Genomic DNA, 27,969 nt, shown 5'->3' with positions numbered 1-27,969 from the left:
CCCAATCCTTCTGCTCCCAATCCATTTCGATTCAGAAAGTGGGCCTAACTCCAATCTTTTTGCTCGTGTGCTCATTGATGTGTCATAAACTTTCTCCAATACGCTTCAAACATTTTCTTAATATGTCCAATAGATCTTGGGGATGTAAGGGTGCCATAATTACTAGATTGGCTCCTCCACAAAGCTCCATTTGTTTATTGTCCCTTCTTCTCTTGCTTGGATGCTTTTAAGATCTTCCTCATTGTGCCTTGTTCTCTTACTTGGATTTCCTTTTGTTTCACCGTTGAACATTCCCTCTATATTACGCAATTGGCTTTCTTCCTTTCTCTTTCGATAGCCCTTAAAGCTCGTTGACTTAATTGCATTAACTAATTTCCCTTAGGCTGGTAGGAACATGCTTTGATACCACTTGTAATGTTCCCTTTTGGGACTGCCCTAAATCTTGCCCTTTTAAATATCAAAGTCTGCTAATTTTTACCCTTATTAATTCTGATATTAGATATTGTTCCATTGACTTTCTTGTCTTCTTTGATCTTATGGATGATTCCTCCGATTCCCCCTTCTCAATTAAATTAACCTCTTCTTTATATCTTCATTTGTAGGAAGTCGCACTTCTTCATGAGAAATGAGTCATCACTCTTCATTGCTGCCCTTTGAGAATAATAATTTATTTCCAAATTGATTTCCCTTGGACGTCCTCCTCAAATGTGACTCTCCTTTTTTATATCCTCCAGTGCGAGGGAGAGTCACACCTCTTCACCTTGTCTACCTTTTGCAATGGTCACAATCTTCATAATTATTACTTTTTGAAAGAGTCATAACCCTTTATTATTTCTGCCTTTTTGAGAGAGTCACTTCCTTATTTATTTCCCATTCCTTCTTCTTCACCTTTCCTTAATTCCTATTCTCCATTCTTTTTTCCCTTCCTCCTTGTCCTCTTTCAAATGAACTCTTCTCTCTTTTATATCTTATGTTAGAGGGAGTCACAACTCTTCATAACATGCCTCTTGACTTTTCATTAAACTTAATTAACTTGTAATTATATTATATTATATTTTAATTTGAATATTATTATTTATTATTAAATCTATTTCAAAAAAGGGACATTACAAAAAATGTCAAAAAACTTGTCCAAAAGGATTGATCTATGATCTTGAACTATTCCTAAAAATGGATTTGAAAGATTATTTCATAAAATAAATTCATTTAAAAAAAACGTAAAAACAAGACTCTTAAAGTTATTTTCTAGTTTGCATTTTCCGAGTTGGGGCAACAGTTAGTGAAGCAGCTCCATTGGTCATATTAAAGGGAATTTTGCAGCTAAAACAGATAATGTTTCTTCTACCTCCTGTTCTATTGTGTATGATAACAAGTAATCTACAAGAAGCAGGAAGACGATTCATAGACAAGATTATATACCCTCCTCAGATCTGTGTTGCAAAGTTGGAACTCTCATGTGAAGGATGAAAAGACTTTTTGTGCTACTTGCATATTATAGCCTTAGATATCCATTTGAATGCTTGCTTACTATGTGAATTAGGAAAAGAATTACTACTTGTAATGAAACTACTCATAATTTCAATTGCAGCACAAAATTGATCAAGATCCATATGGGGTTAGAGCTAAAGATCCTTAAATAAAGGAGAAAAGAAGGCTCTTTGGAGGAAGAAGAGATCGTGCTAGCAGAGAGGCCAGATTTCAGATATGTCTGTGTGTGGTGTCCCCTTTAATACATTGTTAACCAAGCATCCTCATTTGTGTGTGGGGGATGCACCTGGATGATCCCATAATGTTGGAAAAATGATATTTGAAATATACACAAAGGCACCAAACTCATATATGTTGACTCAACTCCTAAACCTGTCAAATTTTTATTAGTCAAAAGCATAATGCCTCTAGCCCTATTACACCTAAATTCCAGAGTATGAGCTTCTCAAAAAATAAGATCATGTGAGAATTGAAACTAGGAAAGAAAGAAATGGAAATATAGATGTTCAATAATAGCACACATGGACTTGAAACAATAAATATTTCAAGAATGTCCTTGGACAGTATTATTTGCTTCATTGTCATGGGCTCCATTTTTAGATTTCTATATATGTTGCCTTGTCGAGACTGCTATGATTTGATTTTCAGCCTTCTAAGTTAATTATGTCATGCTGAATATATGTAAGAAAGTTTACATCTTTGTCTCTAGCATTTGTAGACCAGCTTTCTAGGAAAGGGGTTAATCTGGATGAATAAAGTTAGAGAGGATATATATCTGCAATATTCTCAAGTCACTTGGATATCCCAACACAACCTCTAAGCCCCAAGATGGATTTCTATGTTGAACATTTCTTGTAGATTGTTGATGGCACCATTATGTTTCCCCCTTTTTTCAATATCTTTATTTAAACCCCTAGGCCACTTCATGTTATGTTCTCACCAATTATGACTTGAGACAGATCATCAAAAATCATCATGTACAGGGAGGCAATAAAACTTGTTGTCTTTGCCTTCACAAGAGGTGGAGAAGCTCTTTATCCTTTTGTGCCCTTACATAATGCCATGTCCCCTCTTCAGTGACAGGCTTCAGGAAGTCAAATTCTGGCCCGCAGCATTCCCCAGGCTAGGATTAATGAATTAAATAAGGGAATGAATGATTAATTTAATTTTTAGCCCAAAAAGCTAATGATTGGAGTTTAAAAATTATAACTCATTGATATAACTTAAGTTGGGGCCATTTCAAGTTATAAAGTTGTTTCTCCTAGGCAACCTATCCGGGGGCATTTAATAATTAATAAACTTTGTACTAGTTGCCTTAGTCGGCCAAAGGAGGAATTTCTAGGAGCATCGATGGGTTCTAGAAGAGTTCGCAGCTAATTATAAATAGAGATTGAAGCTCTTAGAAGGGGGTTAAGTATTATTCCCATGTTATTATTATATTTTGCTCTACAAATCGATTTCAAAGCTCTCTCTTCTCAGGATGCAACCCCTGTGAAGACTTTCCCTCTGGACAAAAACCCAGAAGTCTTCCTCAAGGTCATCTCCAGCACTGAAACATCTATCTCACCTATCGCTGCTGCTGGGATGTGATTTTTCTGGCGATAAAAAGCATCAGAAGTTTGGTTTTGAAGCAATCTGAAGGTTTATGATTGGCGGCTAGCATCAGCAAGGTTCAGTACACAGTTCATATTCATCATACGACCTGCAAATTCATATTGCAGCTTTTGCAATTGAGATCGTGGCTTGAATGAGGGACTTATTTCACCAAAATTACAGGTCTGTAACAAGTTTGAGTCAATCATCACAGCTGGCGATCAAGCCATAATTCTGGGTATGTGCAATACAATTATCGATTACATGCAAACATATTCTGAATGAATAATTCCAGATTTCCAATCAATAAATAACTATTGTCATTCAACCTATTTTGAAGTTTTCTGTATGTTTGAATAAATGAATTAATTTTACCGTGATTCAACTTATTTCATAATCAAAGCAAATTGTGTGGCATAAGTTTGTTAAACGGAGGAAAGTATATTTCACATAAACTCAAGTTTCTGTTTCTATCTTCTTTCCATTATATATTTCACCATTTGATATGTAATTTTCCACAATATTATGCTTGCGAAAATTAGGTTGCATTGGGGGCCTCTCCTATGATTATACAAAATTTACATATACCTTAATATTAGCCAAAACATTATGTGAATTTGAATTATGCATATGTTTATCAAAAGAAAATTTGGCCATATGATTCTAAATCAATAGTGCTAGGCCAATACAAAAAAGTCTAAAAACCACAAAAAGACAACTATCTGCTTGTTTCCTGCTTATAAAAGTTATGACCCAATGATCAATATCACCACCTATTGGAACTGCATCCCAGTTGCCCATTTCTTCCACTCCTACATGACCCCAACCAGATGTCAAGCCTTAGCAGACCACACCTAATGCTGGGAATTTAACCTGACAAAATACTTCAAGCTGAGTTTTAGCTTGCTTCAGCTTACCAGATTCAAGCAATGGCTTTGTAAAAGTACTTGAGAGTCTAGAAGGCTTTGGTTGTGAGTAACGATTAGATTCTTAGCCACTTTGCTCAGATCCTTGCAATAAGTTTTAATTTCTTGCAGCTCCCTACACATAATCATCTCCTTTTGTGTCAAACAAACATCTGCCATAGACACATTCGCTTGCAGTCCTGCTTTACACATCTGTTTCTCTGCTTTAGGCTTTATCATGTCAATAGTGAAAATCTTTTGTAAAAAGAGACAGCAGCCAAAATTGTATGTCATTTAGATTTGCCATGCCGAGTTTAATATAAGTTCTAGTGAACAGATGATTTGGACTTGGGGAGTGTAGAATCGCCGAATCATGATTCACTCATAATAGCTCTGATGAAGGCAAGTGCTACCAGTTCCATCCAATTGCAGATTGTCAACAATATTTGTTTGAAATTCTACCCCTACACGGAGGGTCACATGGGGAGGATTCAAACAGCCATTGTGCTATTTCAAACAATAAAAAGAAGAAAAAAACTCAGTAGCATGCTAGAACAGTGCTTCTAGGCAAGCCTACAAACAACCACAAAAACCAACCAGCACAAATTATTTGATGCTGTTACCATGAGCCAGCCTTTGATTACGACACATGGGAAATAAAATTAGTATCTTTTCAAAATTATGAGTCAAACATCTTATCTTTAAAGACATTACAAAGGGTATCTATGGAGTAATTAGCACAAATGTGACAAAAATATGATATGGTTGTGGTAAGTGACCTATAGTTGAGGTATAGGGAATGAGATATTGTGTGCTTAGGTGGCATAAAAATTAATAGCTCCTTGAATCCCAATGAGGATTTGGGGAAAATACTATATAATGTAGTAATAGTGTTGTTTCTCAAAATTGTTTTTCCCACATACCCTAAAGATGAATTGAAATGTAAGCCTCTGGGAAGGTCAACTTAGAATGATAGACATGCAACTTATGATTAGATAGAGGACAACTATGGGCCAAAACATGAGAAAAGGTAACTTTTTCTTAAGGCATTGCTTAGCCAAGGAGGGTGTTCTTTGAGGTTACCTTACATTACATTTAAAGAGAAATGTTTAGACACAATTCATTTTGGGAATTGTTCATACCTTATGCACTAGAAACGCCCAACAATATGCCACTAAGCTTTAATGTGCTGGTTTACTGTAAAAAGACTACTCAGAAAGACAACTCATGTACAAGACCAAAGATATGCTAGTTATCATCTCCTATAATGTATTCAATTGAAAAATGCACATCATACATGAATGCAAACATAATAGCAAAGCATTTCCCTCTTAAGGATTTCACATAGATTGGCTTTCCAAATTTATAATATAATAAATATTTATAAAGCACTGGGTTATGCAAGGTTGGTAGGACTCCTAATACTAAAAACATTTTAAATTATATAATGATTTGTTTATATATATTGGTGTAATGAAATGACATGCATATATTGTAGATTGGTGCCTTGATTCTATAGGGTGACATAGTTGAATCTTATAATAAACTCTTTGCAATCCAAAACTATAATATAAAAGGGACAATAAACAATAGGGACCAAGTATTGCATTTTTTTTCATTAGTTGAGCTCTGTGCATATCAGACACAACACCATGAAATCACAATTTCAAGATTAGAACCACTTGGGATGAAAGGAGATGCCTTCAATATTCCATGGGCTTTCAGGCGTTACAATTGGATCCATGGGCAAGTTCTCCTTTCTCCATTCATAAGGTGGGTTGGAGGGGTTATATTTTTCTATAGATATAGTAGGGTAAGAGAATAATTTGAAATGCATGCTGAATCTACCATAATTGTGAAATCAAGTGGTCCAATCTTCACTCATATCTAACTTTTCCATTCAAATTTTGACTTGTCAAGTCTAGGGCTCTGATGGAGGAAGCAAGTGCCCTATGATGTCAAATTGGTTTATAAATTTGCTTCTAGACCATATATTTCTTCATTGTTATCCACCCTATTCTCTATAATTGGATGTAATCTCACTCTAAAGATTGGCCAGATATCTAATTAGATGGGGGCTTACTTACGTACTCATAGAGCTGAGACAAAATGCTCATCTATCCTTGAAGAAGCACCAAATTATGAATGACTAGGACCTGCGATCAATTAGTCCAAAATCACCTTTATAATAAATAAAATATGTCTTTTCACTGGGGAAATACTCTTTCTGAGAAGCACACAGCAAATACTGATAGGGGGGGGGGGGTGAATCAGTGTTTGAAATTTTTTAAAACTTCTAATAACTCATGAAACCACTTGAAACAAAGATATAGAAATGCAAGCAAAGCATAGAAACAAGAACACAAAATTTTCTGATGGAAAACCCTTTCGGGTTAAAAACCATGGCATCAAAAGACTTCCATTAACTTGTATGGGCACCAACCTTGATTACAGAAGAGAGCTCCAACTCTCAAAGAACACCTATTCTCAAACAACTGAAGCACCAACTCCAGCAAGACGAGGCACCAACCTCTATTACAAATGATTATTGAAATTGAAGGCCACGGCACAAAACCAGATTTTTCTTTTATATCCAACAGCTCTACCCACATATAGAAATAGCAGCACTCAGAAAATAATAACTCACAGCTCCTTCATAAACACAGATTTCTTAGCTCCATTAAGCTCAAAACAACACACTGAAACTCCAATCTCCAGACAGTGTATTCTGATTTTTGTAACTACTTTCAATTAAGTGTGCACCTCTTACGCTGTGTCACTTTTTACTTCCACACCCTTTGCCTTTTGTCAATAAGCCAACCTTTTAACCTCACGCCGCAGTAATGAACATCGACAGTCAGACTTCTTGTATTGTCCCTGCACTGTTGTGTACTCAGTAATCGTTTTTTTAAAAAAGCAGAAACAAAAAACAGTATGTTCGTATTCAACCATGTTCCCTTTTTGTAATCTGAAAAAAAGATTATCCTGTTTGTTCTTTATTAGTATACGAAGACTTCAACACATACCAATCCAGTCAAAGCCAACAATTGGCCCACCATCACAGCTACACCAAAAACAAACCAATAATAACCATAACCACTACACAGCATATTTGACTGAAGCCCAAACCATGCATAGAAAGACGTTTTTTCAGCCGGAAATGAATATCGACTACCACCAAAAAAACTTCCACCAATTTTCAAATCGTCTGACAAAAAAACGCATCCTTACCAAGCGTGCTGCAAAAAATACCATCACTTTAATGAAGTTCACGTCCACCACCATTTTTGAGTTCGTGTTTTTTTTCACCCAACATACATCATCCCACAAAATTGAAAGCATGTATTGATTTTTTGAAAGACATCTCACACAAAAAAAAATCTCCTTTCAACATCCCCAAAGAAAAATAATTGTCTGACAGGGATCAATTGCGGATTCACCACGAACTCCACAAACATTCAAAGCCAAAACGTCTGCCACTTCAAAAAGTGCTCAGAATATTTCCATGTAAGCCAAAGTCTAAAGAAGAAGACGTGTACATGAATGCTTCCTTTCCACAAACTCGAACACTGCAAGGATGTTTTCCACGATCTCAGAAAGAAACGTCTTACACAAATGCTGCCAGGAAAATAAATAAGATTTTAAGCCCAGCCATACCGGATACGCAACACGTCCACACTACTGAGCATTACAAGATAAAATTCCCCTTACGTAGAGCCAAAAAGAATAGAACGTGGGGAATATAAGCTGCTGAAATTTATTTGCAGATATAAAAAAATATCGACTCAAGAAGAATCGGGTCCCACAAAGCAAAATGATGTGGCATAAAGAATATTCAACTCATGGCATAACATCTAATTTGGCTGCTGACAAGAGACAAGCAGGAACACAGCCAAACAGGCAGGCATCCAAGCACCTCAAGCAGGTAGGCAACTAGGTAACTGAAGCAAGCAAGTAGACCGCTGAAGCACACAACCAGCCAGCTCAACCAAGCACTCAAGCAGCTCAAGCTGCTCAACCAGGCACACAAGAAGACAGCTCAACCAACATTCATAAACAAACTCAATTCAGCCTTTGACATCAATGACAAATAATCCAACACTTTTTACTTGCTTGGGGCTCCAACAGCATCAAGAGTGGGGATGTGAAGCTTTAAGGATTTAGTAATCATTGGGCTTACTTCACTATGGCTAGGGCACTCAATTAAGATAAAGTAAATTATTGCTTGACGTAGCAAATGATTATGTGGAGGTTAACTCATGCACATCATCAATAGTACTCGAGTCAGTAAATAGGATAGATGGGGCAAAGCCATGGCTCTTTCAATTGGTGAATATAAAGAAACAGAAAGAGCTGGATCCATAGTTATGGCATGACTAGGAGCTCCTATATATAATGGCTTGGTCATTTGAGTTGAGTTTTGGAAGCATTCATTCATACGATTAGAGAACCATAATCATTATCTTACATTGTAAAAATGGCCCTATCCTCTATAGTGGGGCCCTAACAATATAAAGATCAATAGGAGCATTCATATCAAAATCAAGTGATTGAGACTGGGGAGATGGGCCAGGGTGGACTCGGACTGATTCTTCAATAATATTAATAATCTTCCTATATCATGATGAAAAGATACTTTGTGAAAGTGTCACACAGATTTTACAATCTTTATGATGATCAACTAATCAAACACAATGCTGAAATTAGCAAATGTAATCAAAGGAATAATTAACATTCACAAAAGCATACCTAACATTCATGGACACGTTCATAATCTTGATCACCATACATTAATACTCTCCTTAAATGGATTCAAGGATATAGCTACAAAATGGAGTTAACACACAAATTTACAATATTACGAGCAAGCCTCGAGGCTGTTACAATGTCAAGAGCACCTTTGATTTCTTAGTTTTGCGGCTGGTTCACCAACAACCTTTTACATCTTTATTTACATTTATATATAACATTACATTTCATTCTTGTAAGAACAAGGGCAAAGTCAAATGATTGATATTCAAGTTTGCAAGTCACCCATGCTGATTGCATCACGATCTCATGGCTTTGCACTTAAATCCACACCTCCTGCATTAGCAACCATGTGCCTTTGTACACAAATACATGCCTTGTAGGGGTTCATAAGTACACATAGGCATTCAAACAGCTTTTGTCAAATTGCATCCAGATGAGACCATTAATGGCATTTTTATGTGCTTGGATGTTGGTGTGACCCTTTGTCCAAACGACAGTCCTTTGTCCAAATGACAGAGATGCAATTGGGATTTGTAAATTGTATGGGGAGTGCAAAATTCTGTAGAGTGAATGTCCATAGAGCAAATGTATGGTGGAATGATGAGGGTAGAACAAAACTGAGCAATATTGCAAAAGAGATAGGTTAGTCCACTGCAAAGCATTGGTGGAGAAGTGAAGATGGGAAAAGAGAATCGAGAATTGCAAGCATGCAAATGAGTTCAAATCTTCACATTGTAAAGTAGATAAGAATTGGAGACAATTAAGCAATTTGTGGAAGGGGAGAGGAAGTCTGTAGGATACATGCATTGTTGAAAGTGGAGGTTGGGAAGCAAATTGCAATGTGTGCATGGTTGCACAAAACTTTGAAACTTTGCTGCATAAATTGAGTGAAGGTAGAGGTGAGTGCACAATTTGAAATGATTGCAAAATTGCTAGGGCTTTGAAGTTCTGCCTGGGTCTGCATATTGATTGTAAAGCCCTCCAACTTGAAAAGTTGGCTTTAAGGTACAAGACAAAGATCAAGAGGGGTAGAACACATATCACACAGCACAGTTCTTTCCATTGAAACCATTGAGACAGATCTTGGATTTGTTATCAATGATGTAATGTGCCCTATTGGGATAGTCATTATTTTGCCCTAGAATCACCAAATGAGATACAAAGTATATTGAAGAAATGTAACTGGCCAACTGTGAGTCCTGATTTAAGGCCACATACTTGGGGATATATAAGTCTGCTGACTATTTGTAATAATTCAGAAACTGCTCGTGTTCTCCCCTTGTCATTGATTTCCTTGTCTGATTCGATGCCTTTCCTTGCTGATTTCCTAGGTGGTTTGATGAGTGCAGATTATATGATAATTCTGATCCTTTTTCCCCGATCTGGAGTTGTGTTCTTTTATTGATTGCTGCAGGTGTTTTTATTGGATGTTGATGCCTTCCTTTATGGGTCGATAGGTTGTACTTATATCCTCTTATCGGGTGGAGAGTTATGTCTTTTCCCCACAGCATCCCTTTGCAAGGAGTGTCTCGTGGCCACATGCCTCTTTGCCTTAACGAATCCTTGGGTGATTGCGCCACTTGGGAGTTAATTCCCACATTAATGTTCAAGCGATCCCTTTGCTATTTCCTTAATTGATTTTGTGTTCGGATCTCTGCTTGATTGCTGATGTAGATTCTGAACAGATCACAGGTCTTTGACTCTCCCATCAGAAAATCGTGTAGTCTTATCACTAAGACGATTTTCTGTTGCAGCCGTCTTCTACTCATGTTGGGCTCATGACAAATGATGCCCCAAATAAGGAACAAGTGCAACAATGGGGCACAATATGGATGCTAACACCAGGTTTAACAAAGACATGCTCAAGACAAGGATGATCTGATAAATCATGGATGCAACAGGTATTTTACAAGTGGCACATGGATACAAACACATCAGATTGGCAACTGAAAGTAAGGCCAGCAAATTGTATCTTGATTGACGCCTTTATTGACCAGGAGGTCTGCAACATTATTGACTAATTTGTAACAGTGTATGTATGAAATTTCCTTAAAAAACTAACCAATTTCTATTGTCTCATTTAAAAAACTTCAAAGCTTCCAATTAAGGCAAAAGCTTTGTGGAGGCCACTGATAATCAAGAGAAAATCCCCATCCACCGTGTGATGTCCCCATCTAAACAATCAAACATGATGATGCCTGCTTTAAAATAGAGTTTAATAATAAATAATAATAATACAATTGAAATATATATTTATAACCAAATAAATGAATAGAATGAACTAAATAAAATCTTAATGATAATAATAAACAAGATTTAATATATAATTTATATTTATAGAGTAACAATCATCCTAAACAATAAAATAGAGTTAATTATTAAATTAAATATAAGAAGACTGCTGGTGTCAGAGTTTGTTCCCTCACAATAGACAGTGACACTAGGAAGAAGAATGAAGTAGTAAGATGCATATTCGAATGCTATGGTTATGGGTGGCACCGTGGCAGTAATTAAGAAATAACAAATAAACATTAACAAATCGATTATTATGAAGAGTAGCGATTTGGACAAGACATGTCTCTTTAACAATCAAGGGATGCAATCTTTTCGGTATTGCAAGAGCATTATAAAATGAATCTTAATAAAAACATTTGGGGGGTAACCTGTTGGAGAGAACATGACTTGGGCCAGAGAAATCACATCCGTGGCTGTAATAATATACTTTCAGATCGGAACAGCAACCAATTATTCAGGCTGATATAAACATATTTATAATTACATATTCATTGACATATCAGATATAGTAAAGACTTAAGTGGACATCGATATCACACTTACTAAACTCTACATCAATTTCGAAGAAAAAGGAACGTTTATCAGCCTTACCACAAAGTTGTGTACTCATATCAGAATATCAGAAAGGGGCCCGTATCTCTGTATTTTTAAATTGTAGATCCAGAGAATATAACTTTCAAACTATTCAGGGTTGTATCACATATCGCATCCATTTGTCCTTCCGTTCACATTTAGGTACTGTTGATTATTATTATTACTGTTCAACAGTTGTATTCATTGAAACTATCTTTTATTAATAGATAATTGTCCCTACTTTTTATATATTCAAATAAGGGGACATAACTCATCACAAATTGTTTTACACTAAGAGAGTTCGTTAGAGATAATCAAATGGTAACTACTTCCCATTGCACTTCTTTATCAGTGTGTGTGCCCAAGAAGATTGAACTGCCACAGACATCCTGAATAATTGATCTTGCACCTGTTAATGAATTCTGTTAAAGGTCTTGTTGTGACCTAATTCACACATCGCCCCATTGCAAATGGGGACCCTCAGTTATTCGCTTTTTAGGGTTTTGTCCTAGCTCTGCAGTTTCATAGATCCAATTTTTGAGTTAGTTTTTGAAGGTCATCCAGAGCCAAATTGAGGAGTCATGTATGAATGTTGTCATAGTGCTTAGAAGGTTTGAAGGACGAGGATTGCAATTGACTTGGGTCATTTCTGACAACTTTCTATTTTCAGAAATTTCTGCTTTTTGCTTTTTTTTGAAAGTGTCATATGGGTTTTGTTCCTCAGGTCATTTCATCTCTGCCCATGTTGTTGGAACTTGAAAATATTGTCTCTAGTTATAAAAAGTAGGGCTTCAAAATTTTTACTTTGTTTTGAGATTAGGGTTTTGTTCTTTAGGTCATATTAGTCCTACCCATGTCTTCAGATTCGAGAAATTTTGCTTCAGAGTATAAAAAGCAAGGGTTTTCTTTTTTTGCTTTTTTTTGAGATTAGGGTTTTGATCTTCATGCCAAATTATTACTACCCATGTTCTCAAATTTCAAAAACTAGGTCTCCAAGTGCAAAAAGCAAAGTGGAAACCCTACCTTCCAGATGAACTGCTGATCAAGTATGAAGGTAATAGTGGGAGATGGCACATTGAAAATTTCATCTAAGTTGAAGAAATGAAAATGGCAGATGATTAGTCAAGTCCGCCCAAGTTCGCCAAGGCATAGGAAAGTTGTCCAATGAAGATCCAAGTCCACTTCATGTCCAAGTAAAAATGTTTGACACATGGTGAACTCCTACCAAGGGTTAATTAACTCATGGCAATGATGAATCAGACTCCTACCAGAGGTTAAGCTCATTCACAGGATGTTTGACAGTCTTCAAGGTCCGCCTCATGATCAAGCAAAAATGTCCGACACTTGGTAAACTCCTACCAATGGTTAATTAACTCTTGGCAAGAGTTAGTAAAACTCCTACATAGAGTCAAGCAAGCAAAATCAAGTTGAAAATAAACTAAGGCATGGACGAGGTCAAGCAGATAGGAAGGTGATTATCCAAGATTGTCTAAGACAACAAAGCATAGAGCATGGCGAAGTCTTTGTCAAGTCCACCAAGACATGACAAGACTATCCAACACCACCTTGTCTAGGGCTCATCCAAGTCTGCCTAGGAGCCTTCCATGTTGGATTGAATATGTCAAGACATCACCCAAACTCGCCATGTTGGAATAAAGCAAAGTTAGCGTGAGAATTGCTAAGTTGTCATGATATTAATGGCATGGCATTTAAAAGAAATCAAGGTTCACCCAAGCAAATACAACAAGTGACATGGCATTCACAAATTTGCTTAAAAAATAGCAAAATGGAATCAAACATAGTGACATGGTGGAAGCTTCCAAGTTGCAAAAGATATTAGCCAATAAAGCTAATAAGGAAAGTTCGCTTTGGTTTTGAATTAGAAACATTATGACATGGCATCTGAAAGCAAATAAAGCTTTCTCAAATTCACATTCTAGAAGAAAGCAAAGAGCCAAGGCTAAGAATTTCCCAAAATCGCTTTATAGAAGAAAGAAACTAAAACAATAAACAATGCCAAACAAGCAAGTAAAGCTAAAGATTAGCCAAAGGATCATATCAAGCTTGCATTCTAGAAGAAAGTGAGTAAAAATTTCCTAAAGTTCGCTTAAATTGAAGATAAAGCCAAGGCAAGACTTCATGAAGCTTCCAAAGTTTGCTGAGGTTGAAGGAACTTTCTAAAAATTCAAACAAAGCAAGGAATAAAGCTTCTAGAAACTGCCAATGAGCTATAAAACATAGTTTTTACTTCATTAAAGATTTCTTTATTTGCCAAGCAAGGTTCGAAGCATAAGCCTATGTTAAAATTCGCCAAAATTGAGCAAAGTAAGCAGCTTCCAAGCATGAAAGAGTCTGATCAAATTATCAGACTTTAGATAGAGATAACAAAATTCACCATGGAGATAAGAAATGAAGCATGTCTAAGGGTTTGAAAACCAAACAAAATTGTCTTATCAAACTCAGAGTTTGCCATGTTCAAAGAGATGAAGTTGGCATGAATAATGTCAAAGCAAATTCGCTTAAGCATGAAGAGAGATGTTCGACTGCTTGGCATAGGGGAAGATAACGTTGGCAAAGATTCATCAAAGTCCGTCTAACCTTGAGGGAATTTGTCTGAGATTCATCATATTCTGCCCTATTCAAGAAGCTTCCAAAGTTTCCAAGAAGACATGATCTCAGCAAACAAATAAAGCAAATTTGTCTCAAGACTGTCCGAACTTCTTCCAAGTTCGCTTGGACAGAGAGATTATTGAAAGATGGCAAAAAGTCTTCCAATTTGCCTCCTCTAGTCCAGCAAAGGTTTTGTCTAAAGAAATAAAGCACAAACTGAAACTTGTCCAAAGGACTGAGAACTTCACCTTGCCAAGATGAAAGAATTGAAACATGACAATCAATCCAAAGTTTGAAATCCGTCTTACAAAAGCACGACATAACATGATCCAAGCCCGCCTAGGGTTGGATAATAAAACATGACACAAGATGAAATAAAGCTTACCAATATGACACGACAAAGAGCGAGACAAATTGTTTGATCATCATTAAAGTCCGCCATGAACAACAAACACATGTCAAGACAACTTCCAAACATACATGCCCATCAAGACATAAAAGACATATGATTGTCCAAGGACATTCCAAATCCAAGAGCAAAACCAATTGACATGAAGCATGCAAAGGCATGGAAGGTGTAGATTGAAACAAATTTGTTCCAAGACACAAACCCTAAAGCATGACATATCCGCAATCAAGACATAAGGCAAGACTAAAAATTGTCCAAATCCTTGTCCAAATAAATTTAATCAAGCACAAACACAAATTGATTCATCCAGACATAAATGGAATATGTGAAGATGCCTGACCAGAGACCTAAAATTGATCCATTAGTCAGACATGAGGGCAATTAATTTGTCATGTCATGAAGAAAGACAAGTTTTGACAAATCCACATGAAAACAATTTTCAACACTTAGCTAAGGATGGAATTTTCAAAATCCAAGAAAATTCAATTTGAAAGAAAGTTCTAGAAGATTCCTTAGCTAAGGATGGAATTTTGAGAGGAAAATAAAAAACCTTCCATTTTGAACCCTAAAAAACTTTAAAGTTTAAGAACCCTAGACTCAATATATTTTCAACCAATTCATTTCACAATTTATTATTCAGGTTGAGAATTTGGAGAACATTGAAGAGAAGTTTTCTTTCAAAATTTGTGAATTTTGAATTTTTGAAGAGAAATTTTCTAGAATAAAATTCTTGAAATCAAGAAATTAGGTGCTTTTTTAGATTTTCAAACAGAATTTCAGAGTTGAAGGTAAATTTCAGTCATTAAAAAATTCAATCCGATTGAATTTTCTTACCTTTCTGTCTTATTTCTCTCAATATATCAATTTCTTGGCCAAACCTTTCACTTTTAGTTTGCTTTTTCGCAGAAACTTAACTTTTTAACAGGCTGAAAGTGAAATTTTCAGAAAAGAAGATTAAAAATCAGAATTAAAATCTGAAAATAACATTAAGTTTTCATGTGTTTTTTAGGTGGATGACCAAGGAAGCACCAATGAAGTTCACCAACAAGAGAGCACAATCGAAGCTTAATATCAAATCCAAATGGAAAAACATCAGTGACATAGACCTCAGACATGTTGATTTGGAGGAATTTAAGAAAAGAATGTATGGACATGGTGGACACATTCCTACACCTATTGCTCGCAAGATGATGCAGAATGGAATTGTCCAGGCAGCTGGATTTCCACTAGCCAAGGACTGTGTTGAATTGATAGTTGAATGTGCTTTGCACTACAATGCACAATCAAGAGAGATAATTGCACCAGATGGAAGAGCCTTGGCTAATCTTTCAGAATTATCCATTCAAGAGACTTTTGGTATACCAAGCCATAGTAAGACCACTTACAAGATTAAGGAGCAAGCCAAGAGGGTCTATGATAGTCAGTCTGAACTCTGTGCTGTGAATGTTAACAAGTCCTGGTTAGATAAGAAAAGACCTCAAGGGAAAATACCAAAGCATCTGCCGCGTCCTTACTTCAAGGAAGAGTATGGTGATATCATCTTGCTATTGAATAGAATAATGGGCAGCCCTGAGGGTGCACCATTCCAAACATGGATGTATTACTTCATAGATGAAATCAAGAACCAAGTTATTTAACTGGTCCCGCATAATCAGCGACAACCTTCATGAATAGTTGATGGACTTGGAGAGGACGAAGACATTTTACATGAGTTGTTACATAGTCTATCTACTGGTTGCAACTTATAGATATTCAAGACTGATTTGTAAAGGCACTGTTGGAGGTTGTGAGAATGAATTCAGGCCATATGATTGTTATCCTCAGCTACAACTCAAAAAAAGAAGTCATTTCAAACGGGTGAATGATTTGTTCCTCATGTATATCACAAGAACATTGCAAGGAGGTACTCATAAGTGACTTTCTCCTGAATCAAAATGTCTAATCAGCAAGTACGGACCTTGGTTTATCCAGTTTCCAAAGTTCACTTATATCAGAATCCAAGGTTTCGTTGGCCGTCCTTACGAATTGCCAATCTATCCAACCAACAAGATGGTCCTGTTGGAAGTTCTCGGATAGTTAGAAACATATTAGAGCTTCAAGAAAATAAGGTAGAAGGCTGCTATCTCTTTTTCATTCTTTATTGGAAATATGCTAGAATCTTGTCTTTCTACACAAGTATCTGAAACAACTAGATAGGAAATGCAAGGGTGCCCTTTTACCTTCTACCAATCTAGGGCAAACTTTGATCCTCACGGCGATATTGAATCAGTGAATGGAGAAAGATTTAGATAGAGTGGATATAGAAGACTACTGGGCAGATGCTGTCGATGAGTATGTTGTCGGGAAAAGGATGTGGTCTAGGTTGCCAATTTGTTTGATCAGAATCACTGAACTTTTCCCTGTGCCAGATCAAGTGGAGGAAAGTGAAGAATGCACTCAACCACGCTTTGATGGGGATGCGCCTCTCCTTCCTATCAAATGGTTAGAACCTGAACATGCTAACTTAGCTACCCTAATGCGACTAGTAGAAAACTATTCCCATTGGTGGGTTGATCAGTAGATCCAAAGGCTGAGAAGAAGAAATGTAAACTTGACATATGACTTTATGGGAGAAGCAGAGGAATGTTCCTCAAATGTTGAAGCTTCTCAAGGTGCCGAACAAATTGAAAGTGCAAAACAAAAAGTAGGAAGTTCTTTGAAAACTAATGGAAAGGCAATTGTGACTGAAGGACTTGTACAAAAGAAACAAAGGGTGGAACCATTTTGTTCTACCGCATCCACAAACATAGATGTATTGGCCATTTATCAATCATTGGCAGAGATGGAAATTCCTTCCCTAGTCCATGAGGAAAATGTAGAATCAGTCAATCAAGAAGATGAACAACCACCGTCTCCTACTGGCACAAAAATTCTAGAATCAGAAAATGAAATGGATGTTGAAGAAGGAGAGTTTCAAGAGGGAATGATTTCCGCTCTTGGCGTATTGCATGTAAAGAAGGCAACCGAGAAATAGAAGGCAACCAAGAAGTAGAAGGCGTTGAGTAGCCCACTGTTCCTTATTGGCCGAGGGAGAGATTGAAAATAAAAACACTAGTAGAAGAACAAGAAGATGACATGGCTGATTTCTTGGTCAAATTAGAGCAAACTGTTGTGAAGAAGCCAGCCAAAAAGTTCTCCACCATCCAGAGAGATGAAACAGGATGTAGGACAGTACAGATTGCAGTGCCAAAAGTAGACAAGGCAAAGGGAGATAATGGTCCCCATGAATACAAAATCACTACATTCAATTTGGGACCAACTACCAAGAAGTAGGAAGCTGAAGATTTGGAGAATTTAGTTGCTTCATGAAGGCAAGACTGAATAAGGAAGTAGGAAAGAAGAATGAGTATAAGAGAGAAGTTGACCGCCCGAGGGATTACATTTAGCATTTGACTACTAAGCCACTTGATCAAGCGAATCCAGAAGCTCTTCCGCTTTTGAATTCGCAAGAAGCCGCTGAAAATATTGAGGACGAAAGGATAACAGCCAGAGAGACTAAAGATTGCGTGGAAAGTATAAGAAAAGAAGCAACCATGTTTATGGAAGGAATATCATCAGCATATGAACAAACCTCTTCTTTACTTTTCAAGATTGTGAACATGACAAAAGTGTGCACTGACTTCTAGGATATTCAAGATAGAATTATCCCATGCCTTAGAGAGCTAAAAGGAGTCCGATCACAAGAATTGGTTAATGGAAAGATAATTGAAGCAGGGGCTGCCTATGACTTCAACAGTTGCCACTGGACGCAAGTTGCACGGAATGAAGTCTTTGAAAAGGTAAAGGTTGATGTTGATAGAGTAGAAGAACAGATAAAGGCAATTCAGGACAAGATTTTCCTTATAGTTGCAGAGATACTTGGGAAAGAGACTATCCGAGAAAGGGATATGCAGTTGGAGAATCTGAAGGTCAAAACACAAGACATCTTCTTTGCCATCATAGGACCAGTCATGAAGAGCAATTTGGCTAAGGCATCGAACCTCCTATCCATCAGAGATACTTTTCAAAAGCAAGAACTAGACTGGGAAATCACTTTTGTTCTATGTGCAGATGACTTGGAAGGATTAGAATTCAGGATCAACATGTTGCCACATGTCACAATGGAGGAAGTTGAACAAATTGTATCCAAGTTTATCGAATATCAGAAGAAGGGGGTGCAATCCTAAAAGGTAGCATCTTGTGCCACTTGTCTCACATGGACTGGATATTGATTAGGGTTAGGTTGTCTTGATCATGACCGTTGATCTTAGATTGATCTCGGCCATTCATTTGTTTTTAGAAATTCTATATAAACTCATTCTCTCATTTCATTTCAGTGTGGAGAGATTTATGAAATTGTTGCTTAGAGCTATTCGAGTAATAAAAGTTCATTATCAGTATTGTCTTGAAATCTTTTTATTGCTAAATGGTTGCATGGTTGCATATTTCCTTCAACACTTAGATTAAATTTGTTTAAGTTATTTGCTTTGAAGTTGTTAGATGAATGATAGATTTGATAGTATAGATTGGTGAGATTTTGCTCATACTTTCTTTGGATGGATGATTTCCATTCAATGTGTAAAGTTAGCCTGAGCTTTTAATGTGGATTTTTCACTTCTACTCAATTGTTGGTACTATTCCTAAGTGTGAAAATCATAAGCACAATCCTAGAAGATTGCACATACTTTGCATAGTTGTCCCAAGTGTGGCGAAATAGAGTATTGTTATTAGTTTCACCCAGTCTACACCGTCTCTTGAGTTCTCGTCTCTTGAAGTCCTAAACCAGAAAATCCAAAACCATAGAGCATAAATTGTTAAATCTGCCTAACTACAGCTTAGTTGACAGCATAAGTCCCCCTTGAGATTTTCAGCATACACTACCCAAGAAGCTATCCCACTAAAGTCGCTTGTTCGCACATATAGACCTTGGAATCGTCGTATGATCTTCTCGCAATCTTAGAATAAGCGGTGGTTTTCAGGAGAGGGTAGAGTATCCTTGGGGTATTTTATTCTAGTGTTTGGTAGATGATAAAACAGACACCAATAGGTCTTAACGAAACCACAAAGTTTCTTGCAAATTGTGTGTCTCTTAACCCGTTAACTGGGACAGTCAAAATTAAATTTTATTATTTTGCCATGCTATGCTACTTGATTTCATCCAAATGATAGGAATTGCTTTTGAATTAGAGTGTGCATTTGGAAGCTGAAAATAAATATCTTTTGAGCTTTCCTTGGAATCATATAAACAATTAAAATTGTTAAGAAATCACTCCATGTGTTTCTTAGTGCTCTTTGGTTTTAAGTACTTCCGCCCATGAGCCACATGCTTTGTCTAGAGTTCCATCCTTTGTGCTGTATCCATTATCTCATGTTTTGGCATTTTACATCCGAAGAATTTGGGTTCGTCCCAAACTCTCATGCCGCAATTCAATCTACTCATGTGTTGGAGGATCCTCCCCATGCATTGGAAGGCTCCAAAATGGTAATTGGGAGAGAAAACACGAAACTCTTCGTTTAATCTTCTCACACATTGAATCAGGATAAAATAGCCCTTCTCATCAAACCAGCAGTTTCATAACCTCTGTTCCATAATTTAGTTGTTGTTCTTTGAAGGAGAGGTGGAAGGGGACCTAAGACAATTCAATTTCTCGACTCTCAGGAAGCCCTTATCTCTTCTTCTCTTAAAGATAGTGAGCAGGTGGCCAGGATATGTAGAGTAACTAAAATATTGACATGGATGGCGATTGTTGGTGACTTTCAGCCCAGGATTCTTAACAGCGATGTTTCAGACAGTGGCTGCAGCCTCCCAACTCTGGGTCTAGTTGCAGACTGAGTTTGTGCTCCTTTGTTGGGTATTGTGGTTGGATGTCTCCCCTTTTTTGTTTCTTACTTTGGGATTAGTCTGTTAGTTACGGTTGTGTTTTAAATTTATGGTGCATTTTCCTTCCATGCGGATGAACCTAGAACTTTATCATGTTTTGTTTCAGGCCTGGAGAAGACAAGCTTTTGGAATGATCTTTGTAACCATTATTTATTTAATGCTAATATACTTATATATCAAAAAATAAAATTTAAATATATAAATATTTCTTTTTAATAAATAATAAATTTGTTAGTTACATATAAATATATATTGTAAATTATAACATATTATTTTAACTTAAAGATTGTTTGAATTTATTTGAAATGAAGAATCCATGTAGAGGTTATTGTGAAGTTTAAGAGGAGTGGCTTTGTAATTTACAGCATGGGGGTTAAAGTTGAGGGCTACACAGCTGAATAAATGGAATATTGTTGTTCTTTTTATTTATTTTCTTCTCTGTTTTCACTTCACTTTCGTCCTAGGAAATAACAATGACACTGAGATTTGCAAGCATTAATGAAAAGAAAATTTACAGAGCTTAAATGTGATTTAAAAGATGTGTTTTTTTGGCTTCATGGATATCTATTGCCTGTCTTGGGGATGGGCATTCCTCGTATGTTCCCTGCAGAAGGGAACAGCCCTGTGTTGCAGTGTTGTTTTGAGGAAGCGTCCTTGCATGTGGTGCTTGAAGGGAGTGCTGGGGGATGTTTCATCTCTGTCTCACTGCCCCTGGATGTCCATGTTCTGGGTTTGCCCCTTTTAAAACTGGGGATCGTCCATGAGGAACACTGTATTTAACATATGGAAGGAAACATATGTGGGCATGCTTTCTATTCATACTTCATTCTCTATTTGTTCTTTTGGAGGTGAGGCTTGTCTACTTTTCTTTGTAGAATTGGTTCTTTTCATTGTTTCATCATGCTGGAGTTTTGATAGTAATTCATATTTTACCATCAACTGTTATTCCAATGAAGAATTTTACTTGGTTTCATGATTTCATCTGCTAGCTTCCAACTTCTCCAGTCTTCTTCCAAGTGATGTACCCTCTCCCAAAAATCTCTATTCTCTGCTAGTACCTACTCATTGGGTGATTGGAGACCTAAAAAATGCCCTTTAGTGGCTTTGTCATGGCTGCACCGTTCAAGTGACGATTCCTGCAACACCTTGTAAAAGATTTGGAAAAGTGGTTATACACAGAAATCTCTTATGAGTCATTAAAAACTCCTACAAGCCTCAAGAAGCTTGTTGCTCTAATATTGATGATCTGTAAGTTTCTACAAGATTATACTTGTGGATAGTAACTGTCAAAATTAATATTTGCTTGTGCTACGCTACTTGAATTTTTATTCAAATGATAGTGGAATTCCTTTTTGAGTTACATTTAAAAGTGTACACTCGAGTGTGGAGGATGGTTCATGCATAATAAACAAGCATGAGCAAAAGAAAATCACACCATAGACATAAGACATACAGGTTTATCCTGGAAACCTCCAGGAAAGGAAACCCAGTTGACAATTGCATATACACATCTTCAGGCTTACTTGGAATGTTACAAACAATTACAAGTATGAAGAACTCACTCCTTGTGCTTTCTATCTTCGTAGTGCTCTTTGTTGTTGAGTACTTCCAAACACATGGGCTGTATACCCTGCATGGAACTTCTTCCTCTGTGCTGCACACTCTCTCTCATGTTTTGCGCTTTACACCTGAAATTCTGAGTTCTTCCCAAACGTCAATGCTGCAATCTGACCTCATGTTATTAAATAGGTTCCAGAATGGGGAATTGGAAGAGAAATTATTGAACAGTCCATTTCATCTTTTCACACATTGAATCAGGATGAAACTGTTCCTTTCATCAGTTGGGTGGTTTTGTAACTGCCTCATTTGGAATCAGTAGTTTCTAGCCTGCTCCTTAAGGAAATTGGCTCTTTTAAAACCAGCCCCTCAAGGAACCAGAAGTTCCACACTGCTAGTTACCTTGGTATTTTTCTGAGCTTGAAACTTAAGAAGTAAATCCTCCTGCTTTATATCTTTCTGCAGATCTTTATGAATCATCATTGTTAGCCCTTTGGCTCTGAGAAGTAGCTACTTTAAGATGTTGGATCTTCAGGGAATTCCTAGGGCTAGTGGAATGTTTGCTTCTTGGTTTGATCTATTCAGTTGTTCTTGTGAAATGTTTTTTAGATTCAAGAATCGTGAATTCAGATGGTGATTGGTCTGTGAAATAGCCTCCACCTTCATGAGCAACCATGGGGTCATGTCAGAACTCTTATTCTTACTCCTGATATAGATGACCGGATACTCTTCATTGTTCACAATGCTTTCTCCCAATTTTGGAGGATTGTGGGTTGTGGGTTTTAGGAGAGGTACTGGAAGTGCACCTTGCTTTATCCTAGGATTGTTTAGAACGACTTTCTCGGGCCAGGTCAATCTCCGTAGGATATCACCAAAATTTGTGTTGCCTCTTTCTTCGTGATTGATAAAGTTGTTATCTCTCACACCCCAGTTACTGTTACCTAGTAGGCATACAATATATAGATTTCTCACTGTACAATTCAACAGATAAGCATGATTAATATTTTTTTTAGTCCCAGATCTAATTACTAGAAGTGAGGCATTAAATTAATTATAATCAATATACTTATAACACACTCTCCTGAGCTTTTGCTAGCAAGATAAGGAAAATGAAGACTTGAAAACACAGAGGGAACAAATTATCTTACTAAAAGAGGTCTTTGGAGAAGTTTAGGAGGCAAATTAATAGATAAATTCGGTATGTGCCAAGCTTGCCCAAGGCATTAGTGTTCAATACAAAACTTTAGATTTATTGCTGACTTTTTGCAGCACAAGTATGTGTTCCTCCAAGTCCAATTTACACTTGGTGAAGAGACTTCACGATCATATATGGGTGGTGAGAACCTTTTCATTTCCTACTTAGACAAGGAGGTCCAGTTTATTTCTACTTGGGTCAGGTCCCCTCATTTGTTATAGGTTATGCTCCTCCAAGTTTCCAGTAGAGGGTTGGCAGGGGACAGGAGGAGTTTCTGGGATGTTTTTTTTAAAGCCTTTTTTATGGTACGGCCGTTAAAAAATAGGAAATTTTTTGAAATGTAAGGAAATTTGCAATATTCATATGATAACATTGAACAGGCAGTCATCATAGGCATTATAGAACCTTTGTGAGCATGGGTAACTAAATAGGAATAATGATGTTCTATATATATGAGCATGGGTTATGAAGACATGCTTGATTGCTGTGTGTATTCTGGTTTTTTCTTGAAGCCATCAAAACTGTATGTTCTACTGTCAAACTTATTATTAAAGAGGAACAGTTAAGTAAAAAGATAACTGATTATGTTGCAGTTTGACCTCAGTTGGGATACGAATAGATGTGATTGTTGTATGAGTTGTCCATGCAGGGCATGATTGATACATTTTTGTATGATGAGAGTGGCACTTCCTGCTGACTATGGTCTAATTTGCATTCAGCTATAATGACTCTAGCTTGCCAATTTTGTCTGTGGCAGTCCTTGTATACCAAACAGCTTGTCCAATCACAATGTATGAAACAAGATAATCGTTGACCATGACTTCAAATGTGAAGATGCAGAAATCTGCAACAGGGGATATGCATTTTGTAGATGTGATCATGATTAATCATTGGTCTATTACTTGTTCAAACTTATAGTTAAAATTGTTGTGGATTCATACTAAGTAATGTGTAGCTTCGCAACAACCAAGTTTCAAGATTTACGGCATAGATAGCATAAAAGATGAATGTGAGTTGTTTCTACTTCATGTGAAAAAGGTCTAGACAAATGACTTGAAAACTTAAGATAAATCTGATGCTTGCAAACTGCAAATAAGGTTTTGATCTTTTCTAATGGTAGTTCATTGTTAGAAATGTTGAAGGCTGGTCATGGTACCTTTTGGCGTGGGGCACCCCTGCACTGAATCTCGATTGATAGAGGATTAATAAACATAAATGCTTCTTGATTTTCTTTAATTCTTAGTTAGGTATGCCATAAACCAAACATGCATTGGACGATTATAAGTTCAAATCAGAAGTATCTAAAATATGCCTAGTTATGTTGAGGATGGCTAGATGACGCGGGACAAATAGGGGAACATCTGGACCCCCCTTGGCCATCCCCCCCAAAAAAATTTCAGGTATTGGGGATGTTTCCAAATTTTTGCAAAATAGGGAATGGGGTGGAGGCATTTCCTACCTGGCATTGCATCCCAGAAACATCCTCTGTGGGGGAAGGGGACATATTTGGCAGGGGACGCATCCTCGGGGAGACCCATACTTTTGCAAATTTGTTTTTATAACTGAATTTATTTTAAATAAACAAGCAAAGTTTTCATGTTTTCATTTCCAGGCTTTATTGAAGGGAAAGTTCTGGCTTCTGCTTAATCTACGACCCTTGTATTTTATTGCTAAATATCAAAATTTGTTTTGCAAGAGATGAAACCCAAAAGCTTGCAAGGTTTAAGTTATCCACATTTTTGCAAAATTTTGTTGCTATGGCTGAATTTATTTTAAATCAACAAGTTTAGTTTTCATTTTTTCATTTCCAGGCTTTACTGAAGGGAAAGTTCTGGCTTCCGCCTAATCAATGTTCTTTATATTTCATCACTAAATATCAAAATTTGTTTTGCAAGAGATGAAGCTCAAAAGCCTGCAAGGTCTCTCAAAATCTACAAGATTTTTGACTTGCTTGGAAGGTGTGATGAATGTGATCAGTGGTTTGATTCTTTTGCTGTTTAATGTTTTTAGAAGCTATCGGCCAATTCAGTTATAAAACACCAAATTTCATTTTAGGTTGAAGCGCTGGTAAGATTCACAGAATTCTGCAGTGTTTGTCTCAGAATACTCTTCAAAATCTTGTTTTTGCTTTGAGGAATCTATAGTTAGGTTGATTTGAATGACCCTGCAGGTAGGGTGCCTTTTTAAGAAGATTGAAACCAAACATTGGGTTCAGTTTTTTGACTTTAGCTCCAAAGTCTAAAGTTTAATTGAGTTCTCACAAATAAATCAACTGAATAAATAGAGATTATCATACGAAGAGGCTTAAATTTGTCATTAAATACATCTTTATCTGCATTTATTTTGTAGATCTTATCTGAAATTTTCTATTTAGCACCCATGGTTGATTTAGTTATCACTACACTCCAGTCTGAATATGTATACATTGTTGGTTTTCAGAGATGCAGGATCTGTCACTTCTCATACAAAATAAGGGAGAAGATTCTCTGCAGGTGAACATTACAGCACCAGCTTTTCTGAAAGTTGAGTTTTCAAATTTAACGTTGAGGAAAGAAGGAAGCGGAACGGTATGTTTATGTGTTATGTTTACAGTTTCATTGCATTGTTGAGATCAATGATACCATTAGCTTGTGACCAATTTTTGACCTATACAGTTTAGTTGCATAACACCTCACAGTATATAATGCATGATAGAACTTTTTTATTAATTTTTGAGGGGATATCTTAATGGGAATTGGCCATGCAGGTCCGGGTATCAATCATTGGTCAAGCCTCACATGACTTAACGCTATCTAAGATAGTTATTGATAGTGGCAATGGGAAATGTGTACTTGATGTGCCTCATCAGCTGCTTAATTCTCCATACAAGCAAAGGTTTTTTAAAGGTTTTTCGTATTCAGCCATCATCACCCCAATGTTTGGTGTGTACCTGTTGTTATTCACTGTTCTGGCTATTGGTGGTTCCTGGATCTGTTGTAAGCTTCGGGGAAAAAGAAGGCATGGGAATGGAATTAGATACCAGGAACTTGAAATGAATCGTCCCGAGTCAACTTTGCCGATCACTGCTGGAGGAAAGCCTGAAGCAGAAAATATGGATGGATGGGATGAGGTATGGGATGATAGCTGGGAAGATGCAGAAGCAGCAAGATCATCTTCGAGGCCTATGGAAAGCCTGTCGTCAAAGGGACTTGCTTCTAGGAAGCCCAATAAAGATGGTTGGGACAATTCATGGGATGACTAGTCACATAATTTAATCTTCTCTTAAATCTTGTTAGGTGTCTAAAATTTATTCTACATGAATATCATCTGAACAGGCAAGATTTTCTTTCCATTTGTGGTTATCTCACATATACAATAGATGGTTCTTAAATGGTTTCATTCATAAACATGATTTTGTATATGAACTACTAGTTGCATACATGAAATGTTGTGTATGCATGCATCTGTATACATATTCTTACCACCGATTGCGGAGGAGGTTGTTTGAGGAATTTTGACAATATGAAAAATTTATGACGAGTAACAATTAGATTTGTTTCACATTCATGGAAGTTACGATTCATTAGCTGATGAGGCTAATGCAACATGTCTTAATCTAAAATTATCTTGAAGCAGGTGATCAAGTTGGTTTCCAGGTGACTGTTAAATCACTTTGTAATTGAGGAAAGTTTTGACAAGTTTGTCCTTAAGTCATTTGTGCTTTATTTAATAATTGTAATTGCTATGAACTAATGAATTGATTATTTAGTCTTATACATTCTCAATGCATTTGGAACACATTTTTCTGAGCCTCCTTGAATTTTATCTTTCATAAGAGGGTTATTTTTACTTCTGGCATTTGGCAGTCGGTCTTCAGCCCGCAGCTATGCTGCTAGTATGTTGTATCCCAACATCTGAGGTAGGACTGTTAACATGGGATGGCCTGTGGGGCGTTTATGATCAGCCTCATCTTTTTTTGTAATATTTGCATTAATGCTCATCTTGTTGTAGTCTGCAATTTGATTTGGTAACTTGTTGATAATGCATAAAAATTGTAGAAGTGAATGAGAACAGAAATCAAGACCTCTTAATCCTTGAAGACATAAGATGGCACAAATCATGAACAAATTTGCTTCTGAATGAGTTTACAGTCATCCAACACAATATAAAAATGACTTGAAAATTTGATTTCAATAAATCTGTTGTTTTAGCTGAATTTTTTTCTCCAGCAATTGGATGTCATATATATATAATATTCCAGAATCATGCACGTGGTAAATGTTTACTTGCTGCTAAATTTTAAGGACTGGCTTTTCAAGGGTGGTGAAGGTTTATCTTCTGTTAGGGGAAATATACAGTGAGGGTAGCTGTATGATCAGGGTTTCTGAATTTGCTGAAAAAGCTTGGACGTTTTTGCAAACTGAGTAGTTTAGAATATATTTATTAAATACCCTTTAAATATATTTTTTGATTCATCACCATTGTATCAAGTATAACGCATTGGATTTTGTTGGTAGTTGCGAAATTTAGTCTACAGTTAGCAATTTTTTTTGCTAATTTTTTTTATGGTTAGGAATCTTAGACCTGTAGATAATTTTAGTTAAAACAGTGACTGATATTATAACACTTAATACGACACCATATGAAAGTGCGGAGTCAATGAGAACTGCCAATCTCCATTTGCATTGTAATTGCATCATCATAGAGCTTTCAT

General features: G+C 36.6%; 1 protein-coding gene across 3 annotated transcripts in view; it reads left to right on the top strand.

The window, feature by feature from the left end:
* Positions 1-27,053, top strand: part of LOC131061668 (uncharacterized) — a 43,337-nt gene extending 16,284 nt beyond the window's left edge. For all 3 annotated transcript variants that reach the window (XM_057995483.2, XM_059209356.1, XM_059209357.1), the window contains exons 3-4: positions 25,716-25,843; positions 26,023-27,053. In XM_057995483.2, the coding sequence (XP_057851466.2) occupies positions 25,716-25,843; positions 26,023-26,517 (623 nt within the window). In that variant the 3' untranslated portion in view covers positions 26,518-27,053. The remainder of the gene's footprint in view (positions 1-25,715; positions 25,844-26,022) is intronic.
* Positions 27,054-27,969: the final 916 nt, after the last annotated feature.

Source organism: Cryptomeria japonica, chromosome 7, assembly GCF_030272615.1.
Source record: "Cryptomeria japonica chromosome 7, Sugi_1.0, whole genome shotgun sequence".
In the NCBI taxonomy this organism is placed as follows: Eukaryota; Viridiplantae; Streptophyta; class Pinopsida; order Cupressales; family Cupressaceae; genus Cryptomeria; species Cryptomeria japonica.
Note: the sequence above shows the minus strand (reverse complement) of the source record. Positions and strands in the feature narration are given on the sequence as shown.